Below are 16,690 nucleotides of genomic sequence, written 5' to 3' on the forward strand. Positions count from 1 at the left end.
CGCGGGGCGCGCGGGGCGCGGGGGGCGCGGGGGGCGCGGGGGGCTGGCTGCGGGGCGCGGGGCCCGGGGCGTGCTGGCGGGCGGCCTGGCGCGGGCCGGGCGGGGGCGCGCTATATAGAGGCCGGGCGCCCCGCGGGGGGGCGAGCGCGGGGGGGCAGGGGGCGGCCCCGGCGGCCGGCAGCCTCTCGCCGCGGCCCGGGGCCCCGCGCGCCCCCGGCCCCCCCGCGCCCGCCCCCCCGCCGGGGCCGCCGCGGACGCGCCCGGGCCACGTGACCCAGGCGGCGGCGGTGTAGACGGGCCGGGCGCCCGCGGACCCGCGCATGGTGCGCGCCGCTCGGCTCCCGCGCTCCGGGCCGCGTCCCTGGACGACTCCGCGGCCGCGGCCTCGAGCGTGCTGCGGCTCCGGCGCCTACCTCCGCGGGCCCAGTGCCTGCGTCCCCGCCCTTCCCCCGGCCTCGCCGGGCTCTGGGGCCGGCTCCTCCCTTCCCTCCCGCGGCCCGGGCATCCCGACCCGGCCTCACCGCCCGCGGGGCTGGAGCCGTGCGACTCTCCGAGGCCCGCGCCGCTCCGCTCCCTGCCCGGCGGGGGCGGGGGCGGGGCGGGGGCGTCCCGGGCGAGCGGCCGGCGGAGCCCGCAGCCCCGAGGCGCCCTCTCCCGGCGCCCGAGCCCCGCGGCCTCCCAGCGAGCCCCCGACGGGGTGCGGGGCGGGACGGGAGGGGGCGCGACCGACTTCACTTTTGGTTTGGGTCGGGGGAGCCCCGGGAGTCGGGGTGGCGGTGCGCTGCGGGGACGGGACGGCGCGGGCGCCCCGCTGACCTCCCGGCCTCCGAGGCCCCCTACTCTGGTCCCCCCCCCCTCCTTTAACTCCCGCAGCTCACCTCCTCCACTCTCCTTCGTCTTCCCTTCCCTCAAACTCTCAGTCTTTTTTTTTTTTTTTTAAGATTTTATTTTTAAGTCATCTCTACACTCAGTGTGGGGCTCCAGCCCACAGCCCCGAGATGGAGCGCCGCAAGCGGGGGCGCCTGGGTGACTCAGTCCCGCGAGTGTCTGCCCTCCTCTCAGGTCATGATCCCAGGGCCCTTGGGACCCAGGCCCGCGTCCCGCTCTGCTCAGGAGCGATTCTGCTTCTCCCTCTCCGTCCGCCCCTCTGCCTGCTTGTGTGCTTTTGCTCGTTCTCTCTCTCTCTCCCTCAAATAAATAAAAAATCTTGGGGAAAAGCAAAGTCGCATGCTCTACCTCCTGAGGCACCCAGGCACCCCAGGCCTGGAAGACTCCTGGAAGCAGACCCCTGGCTGAGCGTGGGTCCCCCACACGTGGGTCCCCCCCGGGACCCCGGGATCATGACCTGAGCCAAAGGCAGATGCTCAACAACTGAGCCCCCCAGGTGCCCTCTACCTCGGCTTCCATGGCCCATCTCTCTTACGTGTAGTCTTTTCTAGTCCTTCCAGCCCTGGACTGGGTGATGCTCTCTTCCCGCTCCCATCCTCCTCCTCCTGTTCCCATCCCTTCCCTCTGAACTCCAGCTGCTCTCCTCTGGCTCTCCCACCCTTCCCTCTTCTGGCGCCAGGTTCCGCATGCAGGGAATGAGGCTGGAGATTCCTGCAGAGCTTGGAAGAGGGGCAGGGACCCACCGCAGGATCCCACAAGAGGAGTTCCACAAAAGACTGTACCACCTGCTACTGCCACATGTCCTTGGGAAGCACTCTGCACGGTGCCTGGTACAGAATAAGGCTCAGTAAAGTTTCCTCATGTTGTGTGTGTGACTATAATTTTACAGGCCCCCTGAGGGTGCAGCAGAAGGAGGGAACAGGTGCTCCTCTGGTCTCTCCAGCAGGGGCTAAGAGGGTTGGGCCCAGAGGAAAGCCAAGGACCTGGAGGAGCGGGTTCTGGGCCCTGTGGCAGCTAAGAGGCCAAAGAAAACAGGGACCAAAGAAACCCCACTATTGTTCCTCCTCAGTTCCGTGTTTCCTGCTGGAACAGCTCCTTTCCCACTTCTCTCATCTTTTTTTTTTTAAGATTTTGAGAGAGAGAGAGGGAGGGAGAGAGAGAGAGAAAGCCCACAAATAGGGAGGGGGAGGGTAGAGAAGCAGACTCCTTGCTGAGCAGGGAGCTGGATGCGAATGTGGGGCTCCATCCCAGGACCCTGGGATTATGACCAGAGCCAAAGGCTTAACGGACTGAGCCACACCCACTTCTGTCCTCTTAAGGCAGGAGGTCTGTTTGTCTTTCTGCCATGGGTCCTGGAGCCCTACTCCTGGAGGAGCAGGGCAAGTGTGTACTGGATTTTCATCTGGGCTTGGGGCTCAGGGCTCGGCGCCGGCCTGTCCCTTACTGGAATGATGACCCAGATGACCCCACAGACTCAGAGGAACCAGCTGGTTATGTTTGCTAGGCCTCTGCTTGAGGTCCTTCCATCTCTCTCCAACCATCAGGGTTACTCTGTTCCAGTGTTGTCCCAAGAAACTACTGCGGCTGGAATTGTCTTTGCCCTGAGCACTTGGGCCCTGCCAGCCCCAGAAGGATGCTTCCCTGGGATCTCTCTGGGCTGGGCAATAGATCTCCCCATCTGTGGCAGGGAGAGTTAGAACCTCTCAGGGAGAGCTCCCTCCCTCCTCTCCTGATACGGGGGACCCCCTGTATTCCCTGGGAACAGTTGAGGGCTGCAGGCGAAATGGTAGGGTAATTGGCAGCAGAATATTCCCCTGAGGCTCCACGCATTCCCCAGTGTTGGGGAAGAGTCATTCCTTCCTTCCACAAAGACTTATGGAGCAGTTATTCTGTGGCAGGCACTGTTCTAAGCACTGGAGAAGTAGCTAGCAAACCCCTTCTCTGCCTCGAGGAGCTAATATTCTGGGGGAAGGAGCCAGACAATAAACAATGGGTATTGTAAATTATGCAGTATGATAGAATCTGGTAAGTGCTATGGAAAAATGGAATATGCTAAGGGGGGCTGGGCATGCTGGGGTGGGAATGGAGGTTCTTCGAAATTTTAATGGGATTTCAGTGGAGGTCTTATTGAGAAGGTGACATCTGAGCAAAGACTTGAAAGAGGAGAGGGAGAAGGTACCGAGTGGCACAGGTCAGTTAAGCATATGCCTCCAGCTCAGGTCATGATTCTGGGATTCTGGGATGGAGTCCCTCATGGAGCACCCCTCCCCCATTGGGCTCGCTGCTCACCCAGGAGCCTGCTTCTCCCTCTCCCTCTGTCACTTTCCCTGCTTGTGCTCTCTTGCTCTCTTTCTGTCAAATAAATGAATAAAATCTTTAAAAAAAAGAAAAAAGAAAAAAGAGGAGAGATCCATGCCTATATCTGAGGGAAGAACATTCCAGGTAGAGAGAGCAGCCAGTGTTGCTGGAACAGAGGGAACAAGGATGAGCATCAGGAGAGGAGGGCAGAGGATACACCACCAAAAGGCCCACAGGCTTCTCGGCCAGGATGAAGAAGTCGCTGAACCAAGGACTGGCACAGTCTGACAAGGTTTCTGACACGACCCCTCTGCTGCTGTGTCGGCAGGAGACCAGAAAGCAGGGAGACGGGTAGGTGCTTAGCCAGGGAGAGGTGATGGTGGCCTGGGCCTCGGTGGGGGTGCTGAAGGTGAGAGGGATCAGATTCTGGATCCCTCGTGAAGGGAGCATTCGCCGGGACTGCCGGATGGAGCACTGGTGGTGTGTGAGGACGAGGAGTCAAGGGGGCTGGAGCCTTTTGGCCTGTGCATCCAGAAGACTGAAGTTGGATCCTTTGAGATGGGGGAGGGGATGGTGGGAGGATCAGTCAGTTTTGGAAGTGTTGAGGAATAGGTGTTGTCCCAGACTGTGGAGTTCCCTGTCCTGACTTTGCAGCACGGTGCTAAGGCCAGCATGAGGAGACCGAAAGGGGCCATTCTTTACTTGCTCTGGAGGCCACACACCCTGCCCGTGTCTTGGTGCCCTCCCCGTGCCACCTGCGTTGCAAAGCCTGGGACGCCCATTTTGGCCAGGTTGGCTGTGAGAGTTGCCATCACAGGCTACCTTAGCTGACCTGCTTATTTTGCATTGAAATTCCTTCTGCACCATACCCAACAGCAGGTCTGGGGGCCTCAAGACATCAGAGACCCTGATGTGTCTCCTGGCCCTTTGACGATATTGACCATTTCTAAGTTGTGGAAGAAATAGCACTTATTGGCAAATGAGCATTTATTGAGTGCTTATTATATGCAGTGCACTGAGCTAGCCAAGACAGATGAAGGCGAATAGATAGGAGAAGGCCATCCAAGAGCTGGAGGGAGCCCTGCCCCCAAAGGGCTTACGGTCTTGCCTGGGAGGCACTGCACGTATACAGGATCACAGCTTAAAGATACAAAACACCAGGAAAGCAACATTCGCAGGCACAAAGTCATCCGGCACAAAGTGGGGATCTGGGAAGGGATGCTGCTGGGACCCAGTGCTCAGCCACCTTTTCCCTTCAGTTCAAAGCCTTGTCTGTTTCCCAGCTTGAGGACCTGGAAGCCAGTCCACCTGCCTCCATGCTACCTTGCTGCTGTCTGGTTTTGGGTGTGTCTGACCTCCGTTCTCCTGCACACTGGGAGCTTTTCAAGGCCAGAAACCAGCCTGGTGTCCTTTGTCCTTTTCTCTCTACCCTGCTGCAGCCGTCCCCAAGGGTCTGTGTCCACCTCCAGGCAGAGGGCTGGGCTGGACAGGCTCAGTGGTGTACTCTGGTGTTTGCCAGGGGCTCCCAAGGGGCAACTAGGACTTGCCCCAGAGGGTCCTCTGAGCTCTGAATGGACAGATCATGGGATTTTTGACTAAGAAGGCCTGAATTCAAGTCTTGACTCCACTACATACAGCTGTGTGACTTTAGACCAGTCTCTGAAATGCAGAGGCTTGATCTATAAAATAGGAAGAACAATATTTGCTCTGCCTGTTGTCACAGGGTCGGGAGATAATCGGGGGCAATAATAGGGGATGCATCGGAAAGGTTAAAACCCTGCATAGCTGGAAACTGTTGTCCTTCCCTAACCCACCTGAAGTTTTAACCCAGAGTCTGGGACACAGATGCTCTGGAGGTGTCAGGTCCTCTCCCTCCTTATCGTTCTGAATCTTGCCTTGACCTCTGACCTTAGTGACCCCAATCTGGGCAATCAGGGCAAGAAGTCATGGTGATGTCACATTAAGTTTTAGGTGAGGAACAATCCAGGAAGTGGAGTCCAGGAAGACATAAAGAGAAATTCTTGGTGGGGTGGGGATGAAGTGCCTGAGACACATCCAGGCTTGGTTCACAGCTCAATGCCTTGCTGCCTTTGAACTGCCAGAGCAGTTCAAAGTGCCGCCCCAGGGGTCACTTTGGTCTCTGATACAACCCCTCCTCTGGGAGTGAGGCCAGGTGGCTGTCACCAGCTGTCGGGGGTTTGGGACCACCATCTCCATAGCACCTGTGGACCGAGGCAGCCTTTTTCTGACTCCAGAGGGAGCGTTGGTCAAGGAAGACAGAAAAAAAAAACCCATAGATGAGGAGGTGGGCACAATCACAGGGATGTTCCTCATACATGGTCCATCTCTGAAGGGCTGGAGGGCGGGAAGGGGCTGGAGACTCGGGTACACAGAGGGTGCCTGGTGTAGTGTGAGACAGACATGGTTAAAAGCCTGGAAAGCACGGAGGCAGCAGTGCATGGAGAAGGGGACTCAAGTTGTGATTCTCAGGTTAGCTATGAAGCCGACTGGAGGGGGAGGGAGAGGACGCGTGGTCTGGGTGATGGGAGGAAGAAAGTGGGGGAACAGCGAGGGTGCGCTCAGGGCCAAGAGAGGTTAAGAGGCTCGACCAGGATGGGGTCAGCCTCAAACCCATCCCCTTCTGCCTGGGCTCCCAGGGCTGTCCTTTGCACTGGCCACCAACTAAAGGTAAAAGAGGCTGAGGATCAGGACCCTTCGGTGTTCTACCAACAGGAAGCGGAAATAATGAAATAATCCCAATAACGCGTGCTAATGGTATGAGGAATTACAGTTCACGCAGCATCTTTACATGCATCATCTCACTTAATCCCACTTAATCTCATTTGAGAACCATTCCACTGGCCTGGAAATTTAGAAGCCCAGGCTCTAGACACAGACCTGCAACTGCCTGGACAAGTCATTTCCCTTCTGTGGTCCTGAGAGTGCGCTAGGCTGCTCTCCCCCACCCCAGTAACTGGAGTGCGGTGGAAGGAAACCTGAAGGGAGGGAGAGGAAGAGAGAGTGAGGCCTGCGGTTGCGTGCCTGACCACCTCGACCAGCCGACCATGGGTACAGCCGGGAGGGAGGCCTCACTTGCGAAACGGAGTGTCTCCTTTCACCAAGTGTCCAGTTGCAAATCTCGCCCTCTCCCAAGACAAAGGCCGTGGGGCCCATAGAGGGCTTTGTTTGCTCTGCCACAGGCTAATCTCTGGGTCCGGAGCCCCCTGGAGATGGGGGGGGGGTCTTGTGCACACGTGTGGGACATATACACACACATACAGGCACACACACACATATGCGGGCTTCCTTTTTTGAAGAGGTCTTCCCTCCGGGCAGAAAGGAGGTCCTGGGCCACCCAACCCTCCCTTTTAACGGAGGCCACTTCTGGAGAAGCCATTCTCCGGTTGATATTTTCTGTCTCTAGCAGTGGATGCTGGCAAACCTTAGGGCTGCGGCTTGGGGGAATTTTCCAGCAGAGGCAGGGTAGGGGGTGGCAATGGGGCTCTCCAAGCGGCCTCCAGGCCCTCCCCTTCCCTTGTCGCCGGGAGCACTCTCTCAGAGCTCCTGGGGAGGATGTGACTGCAGAGGAAGCAGATTTATTGCGCTGGGGAGGATCTGGTGGAGAGGGGAGTGGGAGGTCGGGGGGCGCACTCGCACCGCCACAGGCACAGCTACTGGCCCCCAGGAGTATGCACAACCGCGCACCTGGGGACACAGAGGCACTGGGGAGGAACACACTTCTGCACACACGCGGGCACGCTCGCAAAATCCCGCCGCGGGTTCCCAGGTCCTCTGCCTGCTGGCCTCGCTCCCCAAGGGTCCAGCTCCCCTCGGGCGCCAGAGGGTGGGACCGCGGACAGCGCCACCCGCCGCCCTGGCAGCGGCTCCTGGGGCGCTGGGGCCGGGGAGGGGGGCGAGGTGGGCGGCGGGCCCGGTCGCTGGAGCCCCCCGGGGCCGGGGCTGGGGCTGGGGGCGGCTCAGGCCTTGCTGCCCCGGGGCAGGCTCTGCGGCGAGTGCAGCTCCACCGACTGTCGCCGGCGCACCTCGCGCTCCTCCCAGTCGGCGTCGGGCTCCAGCCCCTTGAGCACCGCCAGGCGCTCGGCCAGGCTCTTGGCGGGCGGGAACAGCACGTAGTTGTAGAGGAGGGAGCCCAGGATGGCGCCCACCAGGGGTCCGATCCAGAAGACCTGGGGGCGGGGGAGAGCGCGGTCGGGCGGGCATCGCGGGTGGGGGGGGGGGGCGCCGGCCCCGACTCCCCGCACCCCTGGGCCTCGGCCCGCGCTCCCCGCCCCTACTTGGTGCTGAGAGGGAGGGGGTGTGCCCGGGTGTGCCCCGCGATTAACGGTAAAGCGGGCAGATTGGCGGAGCTGGGGGAGGACAGCAGCAGCTGTTGGGGGGTTAAGGGTGCGCGGTCCCGACGTGGTGGGGGGGTGCTTAGGGGCGACCTGCCCAGGCTGTCTGGGCTTCCCCTTCCTTCCACTGTAACGATGCCCACCTCCCAGGCGGGTCGTGAAAACCACTTTAGTATTTGCAAAGCACACACACACACACACACACACACACACACACACATTTGCAAGGCACTTAGGCTGGCCTGGCCCATACTAAGGCTGGGTAAGTGCTAACTAATGGAAATGTGTGTGTTAACAAGTTTAAACATCGCCATCGGCGGGGTCCCAGCGCCCTGGGCGTGCAGCTTCCCATCTCACTTGAGGAGCATCCCGCAACCCTCCCAAAGCCAGTGAGGCCACAAGTGCTACTATCCTCGCTGCGGGGGTGCAGGCCAAGTGTCCCAACCGGGCGCCCAGGACGGCAAGGCCCGCAGCCCCCAGCTCTGTGGCCCTCTCTTCCCGCCCTGGCTGAGACGGGCTTGGGGCGAGGGGAAGGCGGGGAGGTCTCGGCCATTACCCAGTGGTCGTCAAACTTGCCGGTGACAACAGCAGGAGCCAGGGAGCGGGCCGGATTCATGGAGCAGCCGGTGTAGTGGATCTAGAGTGAGAGGCGGGAGTCGCAGGGGAAGGGAGAGGATGAGGCGGGGCAGGGAGTCGTCCAGCTCCTCTCTAGCCCCTGACCTCAGCCTCCAGGGAATCCCTGTGATGGGCGGTGGGTCCTTATATTCCCGGGCTTCTGTATTCACTTGAGGCTGGGGTGCGATCTGTTCCTTTGGGGTATCTGGGAGTCACACCTTCTGGGGTGTCCCTCTGGGGAGTTCTGTGTATCTGGCCCCCCCCGGGGGGGGGGCTCTGTGTCTATCACTACTGGGGGGGCGGTCTGTGTGTCTATTTCTTTTTTTTTTCCTAAGATTTTATTTATTCATGAGAGACAGAGAGAGAGAGAGAGAGAGAGAGAGAGAAGCAGAGACACAGGCAGAGGGAGAAGCAGGCTCCATGCAGGGAGCTGGATGAGGGACTTGATCCTGGGACCTGAGCTGAAGGGAGACGCTCACCGTTGAGCTACTCGGGCATCCCTGTGTGTTATTTCTAGAGTGGTCTGTGTGTCTGCTTCTTGGGGGAAGGTATGTATGGCTGTCCCCTGTCCCTCCACGGAGGCGGGAAACAGTGGTCATGACCTACCCCAAGGAGGTGGCCCAGGGCCACAGAGAAACCGATGGAGAGGGCAGGGGTGCCCAGGTTGTCTCCACGCCGTTCATCCGTGGAAGCGAAGATGCAGAGCACCAACTGCAGGGTCAGGAAAAGCTCCACGGTGACAGCCTGGCCAGCTGTTGTATTGTTGCTGAGCTGGGGAAAGAGACAGGGTGGGTGGGGGATCGCTGAGCAGGCTCCCCACTGTGGCTCCATCTCCCTGCCCATCTGCAGTCAAGGCTCCAGAGAGGCTTCCCGGCTGGGACTGGAACACCTGGGCTCACCAGCCACCTGAGCCCAAATGAACGATGGCTTTTCCTGAGCTGTGGCCCAAAGGTCAGAGAAGGACCCCAGGACTCCTGGTGGTCCCTAGACCAGAGGTAGGAAGACTGACTCCATAGCCCATTAGATTCGGGGGCAGTGATTGTGTGCCTAATGTGACAGGGAAAGGATGCTGAGGTCCAGATTTTGTCTCCTGAACGAGAGGGGAGAGGTCTTGACTGCGGCAGGAGGCTTAGGGCAGGTATAACAGAAAGGCCTTCTTTGCTCTCTAGGCCACAAGATACTACTGGTATCATGAGAGGCCTGTGGTCATTCTTCCTGGGGACAAAAGGCCCCCAGGAAAGGGTCTTAGGACTCGGGTCTGGGGATGGTCCTAGTACATGAGCCCAGTGTATAACCCTTTCCTTTCACCTGAGCCTCTTCCCCCAATCTTGCCTGTTCTGCACCGTGTTTCAGGCCTGAGCCTGGCCCTGCACATCCTGTGGAGGTTGGGGTGGGGTGCTGGTGCCCTGTCCTGTGGTGGGGGGGGCCTGTGACCAGGTGGGCTGCCCATGGTCCCGGCAGACCCTGCCTTGGGTAATGAGAGCTTGGGGCCGAGAGAAGAGGTGATTTCATAACCAGGCCGCACCCAGCACTGGATTTCTCCCTCGTTTTGTCATCCTGTGCTCTACACCCTGCCCTCAAGCGCTGGGCACTGCACCGGTTGGCACTGTGACAGCTCTCAGCTCCCACGCTCCTTCTCTAGGCCATGAACCCCCATTCTTGGGCCCTAGCCATTGGACTGGCACACTTGGGTCTCTTGGGTCTAAGCTCAGTGCCCCCTGTTGTCCAATGGTAGAGTATCTAGTGTGTGGGGGGCAGTGAAAAGAGCTTTGAAGGCAGGTACTTTGGAGGCCTGTAACTTATTTATTACTTCAGCCTCAGTTTGTCTTTCTGTAAAATGGGGATGACAAAACAGATTCCGGAGCACTGTGTGAGGACTGGAAATGACAAGGGCAGAGCCCCAGCCCCATTCCCACTGGTAAATGGCTTTCCATTTACCAAGGGAGAGGTGTGGACATGGATTTGGTGTCAGACAGCTCTGCGTCCATTTCCAGGTGCTGACACCAGCTGGCTCTGTGATCTGAGTCAGTTGAGTGCTGAGCCTTGATTTACCAATCAGGGTAGAGGGATCACATAATTCATCTTACAGGGTTGTACCAAGAAGTAGGTGATATCTGGCCTGGCAAAGAGCAGGTGCACATCAATGGTAACTTCCTGGTGGCTAGGCTGGCCTCTCCAGGGACCTCAGCTGGCACCTGGAACAAGAGCCTTCGGCGGGGGGGGGGTGTCTTCTAGCTTTCTAGCTTCAGGGCAACTCAGCCCCACTGCTGCTCCGTTCCAGCCAGGCAGGGATCTCCTTAGTTCTTCAAAGTGGCAAATGCTGAGCAGGAACTTGGGGACCCTTCCCAGACCCTTCCTTTCTGAGAGCTAGTTGACAGTTGACTGGGCCTTTCCTTGCTGGAAACAGAACTAATTTCATTCTCATTGGAAGTGGCCACTCTAGCCTTTTCTTATCCCTGAGCTGCCAGCCTCATCATATTTTCCATTCTGAAGAAGAAAAAAGTTCCCCATTTGGAACACCTCTGCCCCTTGCGTGAGGAAGGGCCAACTGTGCACAGGAGGGGGTGGCCACAGAAACCATGTAGGACTTTCCAGAGACATCAGACCTTTTATCCAGTGGCCCAGGGGTAGAGGAGGCCAGGAAAGGCAGGGGTTTGAGGTGTGAATGGGGCATTTGCTACCCTGATGTGGATGGGGGGTTGGAGCGAGAGGTGGATTGAGGGGACCCAGACTCTGCCTCTCCACCCATGGCCTGGGATGCCAGGGTGCTGCGCGGACCCAGGAAGGCAGGAGCGTGGAAGGGAAGGGGTCGTGGCATCCCCTCCAGCTCCCAGACTGCTTCAGGGGTCTGACTAGCACCGTTCCCATAATCAGCAGTTGGTCACGGGCTCTGGGGACCTTTTCCAGGGTCTGGAGAGACCTTGCCTCTTCAGGATTCCCTTGAGTTCTGGTGCTTTCTCTGGTATTGACAAACTGTAGGACTTTAGGCCCATCCCTTCCCTTCTCTGTGCCTCAGTTTCCTTGTTTGCTAAACAAGTCTTAGTTGACGGCTCAGGGAAGGTACATTGGTCAGGTGGAAAGAGCATGAGTTTTGCAGTCAAGCCTGGGTTTGAGGGCTCTTCCTCCACGAGGCTCAGGGCAGAAGGTGCCAGCAGACCCGCATGCGTCCTGCCTCCTGCCTCCGCTCTGACCTTATTGCGGCTCCCACCCCGACTCCTTCCCGCTCCTGCCTTCCTGGCTCCAGCACCGCCGTCTCCCCCTCCCCACCCCTCCATCTTTCTCCGTCCCCTCCCAGATCTGGTCCCTCCCGTCTCCCCCTGTACAGGGGACCTCCCAGGGTCAAAGGACACTCACTGCGTTGACAGCCAGGTCCCCTCGAACGTGCGGTGGCGTGATCTCGTGGAGCAGAGCAGCCCCTGCCACGGCCCCCAGCAGCTGCGCGGCCACGTAGAAGGCAGCCCGGAGAAAGGACACGTGGCAGCCCACCAGGCAGGCCACCGTCACGGCCGGGTTGATGTGGGCCCCGCTCACGTGGCCCAGGGCCTGCACCAGGGTGCCGATGCCCAGGCCGAAGGCCATGGCGATCTGCAGCACGGAGGGCAGGGCCTGCGGCCAGTTGAGGGCTGAGCCGAGGCCGAAGAAGACGAAGAGCAGCGTGGCCAGGAACTCGGCGAACACCGCCCTGGAGAAGGCTACGGAGCGCAGTTCCCACATGCTGTGGGGCCCTCTGTGGGCTGGCCCAGGCCAGCGATGGAAGCTCGTGGGTGCTCCCTCCCTCCCTCCCTCCCTCCCTCCCTCCCTCCCTCCCTCCCTCTCTCCCTCCCTCTCTCTCTTCTTCCCTCTCTCCCTCCCTCTCTCCCTCCCTCCCTCTCTCTCTCTCTCTCTCTCTCTCTCTCTCTCTCAGGGTCTCTGGGGAGGCTGGGCTACGGGCATTTATAGGGCGCTTCCATCTGGATTTGGACACGTGAGGCGGAGGTGGAGTCTGGGCCCTTACCTTGTCTCTCCTCTGGCTGCCTCCTGCCCCCCCCACCCCTGCCCACCCGCATGCCTATCACCCCATCTTGGCCTTCACAGCTGACTAATGTTCCCCATTAATGAGCTCCAGATAAGGACTGACGTCCCCTGGTTTTCCGTGTTTGTTCCCTGGCTCCCCCAGGGCTGCTGCCCCAGGGCCTCCCCTACCCCCACTGGTCCCTTGAATGGGGATTCTCCAAGGGGATGATGCCAAACCCCTCTCCCTCCAGCTCAAAGTATTGGTCAAGGCAGGGACAGCACCTCACTCGACACTGACCATGAGACAGGATGTCAATGCTACCCCTTCTGGTGATGGGGGAGCTCTTCCTGTTGTTAACCTTCCATTATCCCCCCTTGAAAGGGATGGAAAACAACTGGTTGGCTTGGGACATGAACTTTCCAAGGCGTAAGGTCTCTTCTGTGCTCCCTTTCTTGCAGCCAATTACCCATAAGTTACTAAGCTTCACCTCCTCCCTGGAACCCCAGCCAAAAGGCAGCTTCCATAGCCTGGAGGGAGGGGGTGGCTTCAGTGGCGGGGGGACCCTGGCCCCCCGTGATGGGATCAACCTGTGGTTGACTGAGGAAGCTTCGGGCTTCCATTGCAGCATCACCCTGCTCTGTCTCTGAGATTTACCCTTTCTTGTCCATCTCTGTAAATAGGGAATAATCAATTTACAAGGGATCGGGGTTTGAATGAAATGAAATGATGTAAAGTGCTCAGAGCCACACCTGGCCCACAGTAAGCCACCATTATTAATACGTCAACTAACATCAGCTATTGTTAATAGTGTTATTTATACTCTGACTCCTTGGAGGGGGAGAAAAGGTCTCCCTAAACTCACATGGCAGGGCCCCAGAAGCTGTGACAGGTTGTAGGCACCCCCTGGAGCTCAGAGCCACCCAAGCCACATGGGAAGGACATTTCTGTGAGGCAGTGAGCTGTGCAGGCTCAGGGAGGCCGCAGTGATCCATAAGTGACTCTTTGGCCTCGGTGCCCACTCAGCCCAGCATATGGGCAATGCCACCTCCCACCGTCAGTGCTGCTCTGGCCTGGGATCTAAGAGACATTTTGGTCTGGGAGTCCCCGGGCCCCACTCCTCTCACTCTTCCCTAGTCCGTCTGGCCCTGTTCCCTCTCCCAGATACCCAAACCCCAAACACGGGGTCAGGCTCAGAGGGCAGTTAGGATGATTGGCTCCAGACCCTCCTCTACCTCCTGTCCAGCAGGTCCCCAGGTAAGTCACAGTCCTAGGAACAAAAGTCTGGGAGGGATCGGAGACTGCAGAGTAGAGCCCCTCGTGTGCCCTTAGTTGGACCATGCACCCCTCTGGTCTCTCCTCTTCGGTCAAGATGTTTATGATCTTGAGAGACAGAGAGAGGGAGTGGCCTGCTGACCCCTGATTCTGGGCAGGACCTGCCCTCACCTAGTCAAGTGAAAATCTCTTACCTCCCCATAAATGCAGAAGTGTCACAGTTTCTCTCTGCAGCCTATGAATTCCCAACCCAAATATGTGTGTGTATGTGTGTGTGCGCACATGCTCATTCAATCATAGTCACAAGTTTAGAACCCAATAGAATCTTTTTTTAAAAAAGATTTTATTTATTTATTTGACAGAGAGAGAGAGCACAAGTAGGGGAAGCGGCAGGCAGAGGGAGAAGGGGAGAAGCAATCTCTCTGATGAGCAAGGAGCCCGATGTGGGGCTCCATCCCAGGACCCTGGGATCATGACCTGAGCCAAAGCAGACACCTAACTGACTGAGCCACCCAGGTGCCCCACAGTAGGATCTTAGAGGTCATTGAGACTACGGATCTTACAGATAAGAACCTGAAGTCAGAGGGATTAAGACTTACTCAGTTCTGGTCCGGGCCCAGGACTGGAGGAGGGGAGGGCACCAACCATGACTGGGTCCTACTTGTGCTGTGCATTCCTTTTGAGCCAGGGAGAAAAAAGGTGCACCTGTCAAAGCCAGGGGGTTCGAGCTGGGTGGGCAACGGAGCTCCTCCAGGGGAGGGCTGCATTTTGTCTATGCTGACCACTACGCCGTGTCTTATGAGGTCCAAGGTGCCATCAATTGTATGAGGCACCACGAATCAGGCACCACGAATCACCACGAGAAATGCTTCCTTGACGATAGATTGTGGTAATGGTTGCACAAAAATGTGTAGGTACCTAAGACCACTTAACTGTGCAGTTATAAATGGTTAGGAAGGTTTTATGTTCTGTGTATTTTTGCCATAACCAAAAATAATTTTAGAAAGCCATGAAGACCAATTTTTGTTTTGTGCATAATGAAAGAATTTTCTCAGATTTATTTCAATATCCCTTTTTTTTTTTCGAAGTCAAAATCACTCTTATGCCTGTACCAGAAAGGAAATGATAGGTAAAACAAGTTGGCTAAAATAGTCCCCAAATGTCTTCACATTCAGAGTCCAACTTCCCTAAATTTCTTTTTGATTCAGAATCCTCAGTGTTTTCCTACCCGGCATCACCCTCTGGGCCATCAGGAGTGTAGTGACGCACCACTTCTCACACCATTGTCCGCTATCGTGTCCCGAATTTCTTTCCAGTCTTCAGATACTCCTGTAGGCTTTGCCACGCACCCGTGTTTCTTGCCTCACACGTGACTTGGCAATCATTTGGCTTCGTCTAATTAATCAAACGTAACACAGTTTCATCTACCTCCAGGACTCTTCCTTTCCCAGGTCCCACCAGACACCGGGCTGTTGTTTTGCAAGACAACGTGGATGCGTGTGTCATCTGCTGGGGGCTTGAAGGAGGGGCTGAGACCCTGCAACAGCACAAGCAGGAAGAGGGTGTCTGTGGGGAGCTGGGCCCTGAGGATGCCCCTTGTGGGAGTGCAGGGACGGGATCCTGGGATCCAGGCCCCAGGCTGTCTGACAGTTGCCACAAGGTGTGTTTCCTGCTGGAGTTGAGCTGCCAGTGCCCTCCATTCTCCCCACAAGGTCAGTAAAAGTGGGTCACACGCCACAGCCTGTGAGGCTGGGACTTCAGGGAATGAGGGAAAAGGAACAGGGCAGACCCACGGTCAAGTGGAGCTGAGACAGAGAGAAGAAAGAGGCAGCCCCAGGCAGGAGGGTCGGAGAGGTGGGAGACTGGGGCCGGCCCCTCCGGAAGCCTGAGAAGTATTCCAGGGTGTCCCTGTGGTTTGGGGACAAAGTGTGAGCCACTGGATTTCTTTTTCTTTTTCTTTTTTAAAAGATTTTATTTATTCACGAGAGACACAGAGAGAGGCAGAGACACAGGCAGAGGGAGAAGCAGGCTCCATGCAGGGAGCCCGACGTGGGACCCGATCCCAGGATCCCAGGGTCACGACCCAAGCCCAAGGGCCCAAGGCAGACGCTCAAGCGCTGAGCCACCCAGGTGCTCCTGAGCCCCTGGATTTCTACATAGGGTGACAGATAAAATACAGAATGCCTGAGTCTGTTTGAATTTCAGAAAAATAACAAATACGTTTTTAGCGTAGGAATATTCCAAGCCATACCCAGGACATACTCATACTGAAAAGTATGAAAGGACCGAAAGTCCTTACAGGGACTCTTGGGGACTTTTGAGGGGAATCTTACTCTAGTAAGACTAGACTCCTCCTCCTCTAGACTCCTCAGTCTTACTAGCCCCGTGCTATCCAGGAGGAAACTGAGGCACAGAGAGGTTGTAAACGTTGCCTGAGATCCCAAGGCTGGTAAGTAGAGGAAATGAGCTCTAGATGCAGATCTGTTTGATACAGACGTTCAGGCTTTATCCCCATGGATTGGCTGACCTTGTCTTATCGCTGGAGGTAGGATCATCCCAGCCTTGACCTCAGAGGCCAGGCAGCCTTAAGGGTCACAGCTTGGGTCGCCTGGGTCGAGGCAGGGATGATTGTAGCTCCAGGGCCTGGGGAGGCGCAAAGACAGCTTCCTGCCCCCTGTCTCCTTCCCATGGGGTGGGCCCTGGGGATGAGGAAGGTGGGAATCTTACCTAGCCTCACAGAGACCCCCCCCGCCCCCGCCCCATAGGACAAGGCAGGACTTTGCGCTTGGCACTCCTCCTTCCAACCCCATCATTGGGCCCTGGTAAGCTGTTCCCTCTGCCAGGAACATGTGTCACCACCATTTCCTCATGGCTAACTCTTCCTCAAACTCCAGGCCAGGGGCTTGCCAGCCTTTTTGACGGAGGCCTGCAGGAAGACACACTTTTTTTTTTAAATTTAAATTCAATTAATTAACATAGAGTGTATTACTAGTTTCAGAGGTAGAGATCAGTGATTCATCAGTCTTATATAACACCCAGCGCTCGTTACATCATGTGCTTCCTTAATACCCGTCTCCCAGTACCGCGTCCCCCTAACCCCTCCCCTCCAGTGACCCTCAGTTTGCTTCCCATAGCTAAGAGTCTTTTATGGTTTGTCTCCCTCTCTGATTTTATCTTATTTTATTTTCCCCTCCCTTCCCCCATGATCCTCTGTTTTGTTTCTTAAATTCCACATATGAGTGAGATCATATGGTAATTGTCTTTCTCTGAC

General features: G+C 57.3%; 1 protein-coding gene across 1 annotated transcript; it reads right to left on the reverse strand.

Annotated features, from left to right (window-relative positions):
• Positions 1-7,140: 7,140 nt before the first annotated feature.
• Positions 7,141-11,929, reverse strand: AQP2 (aquaporin 2). Its single transcript, XM_025477574.3, has 4 exons — positions 11,508-11,929; positions 8,760-8,924; positions 8,095-8,175; positions 7,141-7,373 (listed from the first exon to the last, which is right to left on the reverse strand). Exons 1-4 carry the CDS (start codon positions 11,865-11,867, stop codon positions 7,164-7,166), a joined length of 816 nt encoding a protein of 271 aa, XP_025333359.3. The 5' UTR covers positions 11,868-11,929; the 3' UTR covers positions 7,141-7,163.
• Between the last annotated feature and the right edge of the window lie 4,761 nt (positions 11,930-16,690).

The sequence above is a fragment of the Canis lupus genome, chromosome 27 (assembly GCF_003254725.2).
Source record: "Canis lupus dingo isolate Sandy chromosome 27, ASM325472v2, whole genome shotgun sequence".
NCBI lineage: Eukaryota > Metazoa > Chordata > Mammalia > Carnivora > Canidae > Canis > Canis lupus.